Source organism: Octopus bimaculoides, chromosome 5 (assembly GCF_001194135.2).
Source record: "Octopus bimaculoides isolate UCB-OBI-ISO-001 chromosome 5, ASM119413v2, whole genome shotgun sequence".
NCBI lineage: Eukaryota > Metazoa > Mollusca > Cephalopoda > Octopoda > Octopodidae > Octopus > Octopus bimaculoides.
The window spans coordinates 34,454,443-34,456,334 of record NC_068985.1 but is presented as its reverse complement, the minus strand read 5'-3'; the positions used below and the strand labels follow the sequence as shown (position 1 = coordinate 34,456,334).

General features: G+C 31.2%; 1 protein-coding gene across 1 annotated transcript in view; it reads right to left on the bottom strand.

The window, feature by feature from the left end:
• Nucleotides 1-1,892, bottom strand: part of LOC128247863 (uncharacterized) — a 58,283-nt gene that overhangs the window by 18,865 nt on the left and 37,526 nt on the right. Inside the window, exon 4 of the mRNA XM_052968044.1 lies at nucleotides 943-1,233. Coding sequence (XP_052824004.1) covers nucleotides 943-1,233 — 291 coding nt within the window. The remainder of the gene's footprint in view (nucleotides 1-942; nucleotides 1,234-1,892) is intronic.

Genomic DNA, 1,892 nt, shown 5'->3' with positions numbered 1-1,892 from the left:
CTATCTGGTAGCGCCCTAATCTCCAGCGGTTTTTTCAAATGAATTACGTTATAACCTTCTCCAACTATAGTTCTCATATTCGGTTATAATGTCTTACGTTTAAGCTAGTTCCCATAGCTGAGGAGAAGTTTACATTTTTAACATCGCCGATTCCTATGGATCGCATAAATTGTAATTCTTCGAAACATATGTCGGAATAAAAGTATGCAGTTATAATATGCGTTTACTCCATTCTTTAAATTTATATATACTCAAATACCCAAAATATCAAGGAGTTTCTACCTCATAGACAGGAGTTACACCACAGTTATTTTGTGATCTTTGCTACCCTGGTATCTATTAACCAATTTATTTTATCCGAGTTATTTATTACTAGGAGAAAATAGATACATTTAATAAAATATATACACATATATATATGCAGTCGTGTGTTTCTGTTTGTTGCCCCACCATCACTTGACAACCGATCTTGGTCCGTTTATGTCCCTGTAACTTAGTGGTTCAGCAAACGGAATTGATAGAATAAGTACTAGGCTTGCAAAGAATAAGTCTTGTGGTCAATTTATTCGACTAAAGGCGGTGCCCCAGCATGGCCACAGTTAAATGACTGAAACAAGTAAAAGAATAAAGGAATACCCACACACACACACACACACACACACACACACACATACTTATCTGTATGTGTGTGTGTGCATCTTTATGTTTGATTTTCACCACTTTACAGCCAGTGTAGATTTTTTTACCACTCACTTACCTAGCAACTTCACTAAAAGAAAGATAGCACAATGTGTTAAATTAAAACGGTAAGTATTGGGTCCATCTAATTGACTAAGCCTTTCAAGGTAGTGCCCCAGTATGGCCACAGTACAATGACTGAAATAAATAAAGGAGTAATAGAAAAAAATTACATGCTTAACTGTGCAAAAAATAATTACTTACAAAATACTGTAATATTGAACATGCTTGTATGAAAACCAGTACTGCAAATAATGCTCATGTTGTCTTCTGCTAAACTGACATTGGTTATACTCAATGTGCAGCTCTTGTCTTGGCGGCTACCAAAATATTTAGGCTTATTTTGGTTTTGTGTTCCAAAGTATTTAGCGATAAGTGTTCCATTTCCAGTATACCAAGTTGTTGAAGTACCACAAGCTTTGCATTCCAATGTAAATTTTTTATCCTTTATGGCATTTGGTGTTTCAGAACTTGGATAAAGATTCCCACTATTATCTAAAAGACAAATTATTACAAAATAAATAAATCATTATTCACCAAATGACAGAACATTTTTAGTATAATAAAACAAGTCTGATTGTATTCCATTTGTATAAAAAAAAAACTGATAATATAAAACAAATATTACATGTAAAAAAAGGTTTCTTTTATTCTGCAGAATACAAATTAAAATCAGTTAAAACACATTGAAAAATATTTTATGGAGAAATGGGTTAAGTAGAGTGATTGTGAGCAAAAATCGTAGTCAAATACCAAGGTAAGTTCGTTAACTGACAACACAACATCTCTGGTTAATGCTTTTAAAGACAACTTTAAACAGAGGTTTGGTAATGTATTAATAAAATTATTACTTGCAAGAATACTATGCTCCTTTCCAGTAGATTAATATTGAGTTGTTAAATAATTAATTGTCAGTCGGGTAGATCATGCATGTGTATGTATGACAAACACTCATCAACAACAGACTTACTCAATTTACCTACATCTTTTAAGAATATAAACACCTTGTGAGCATAATAACATTGTGCAGAATATTCAAAAGTATATTTTTAATCCCATATATTTTCATATCTACATTTATATATCTATATATATAAGTATATATATATATATATATACTTATATATATGTATGTATATATATATATATATATA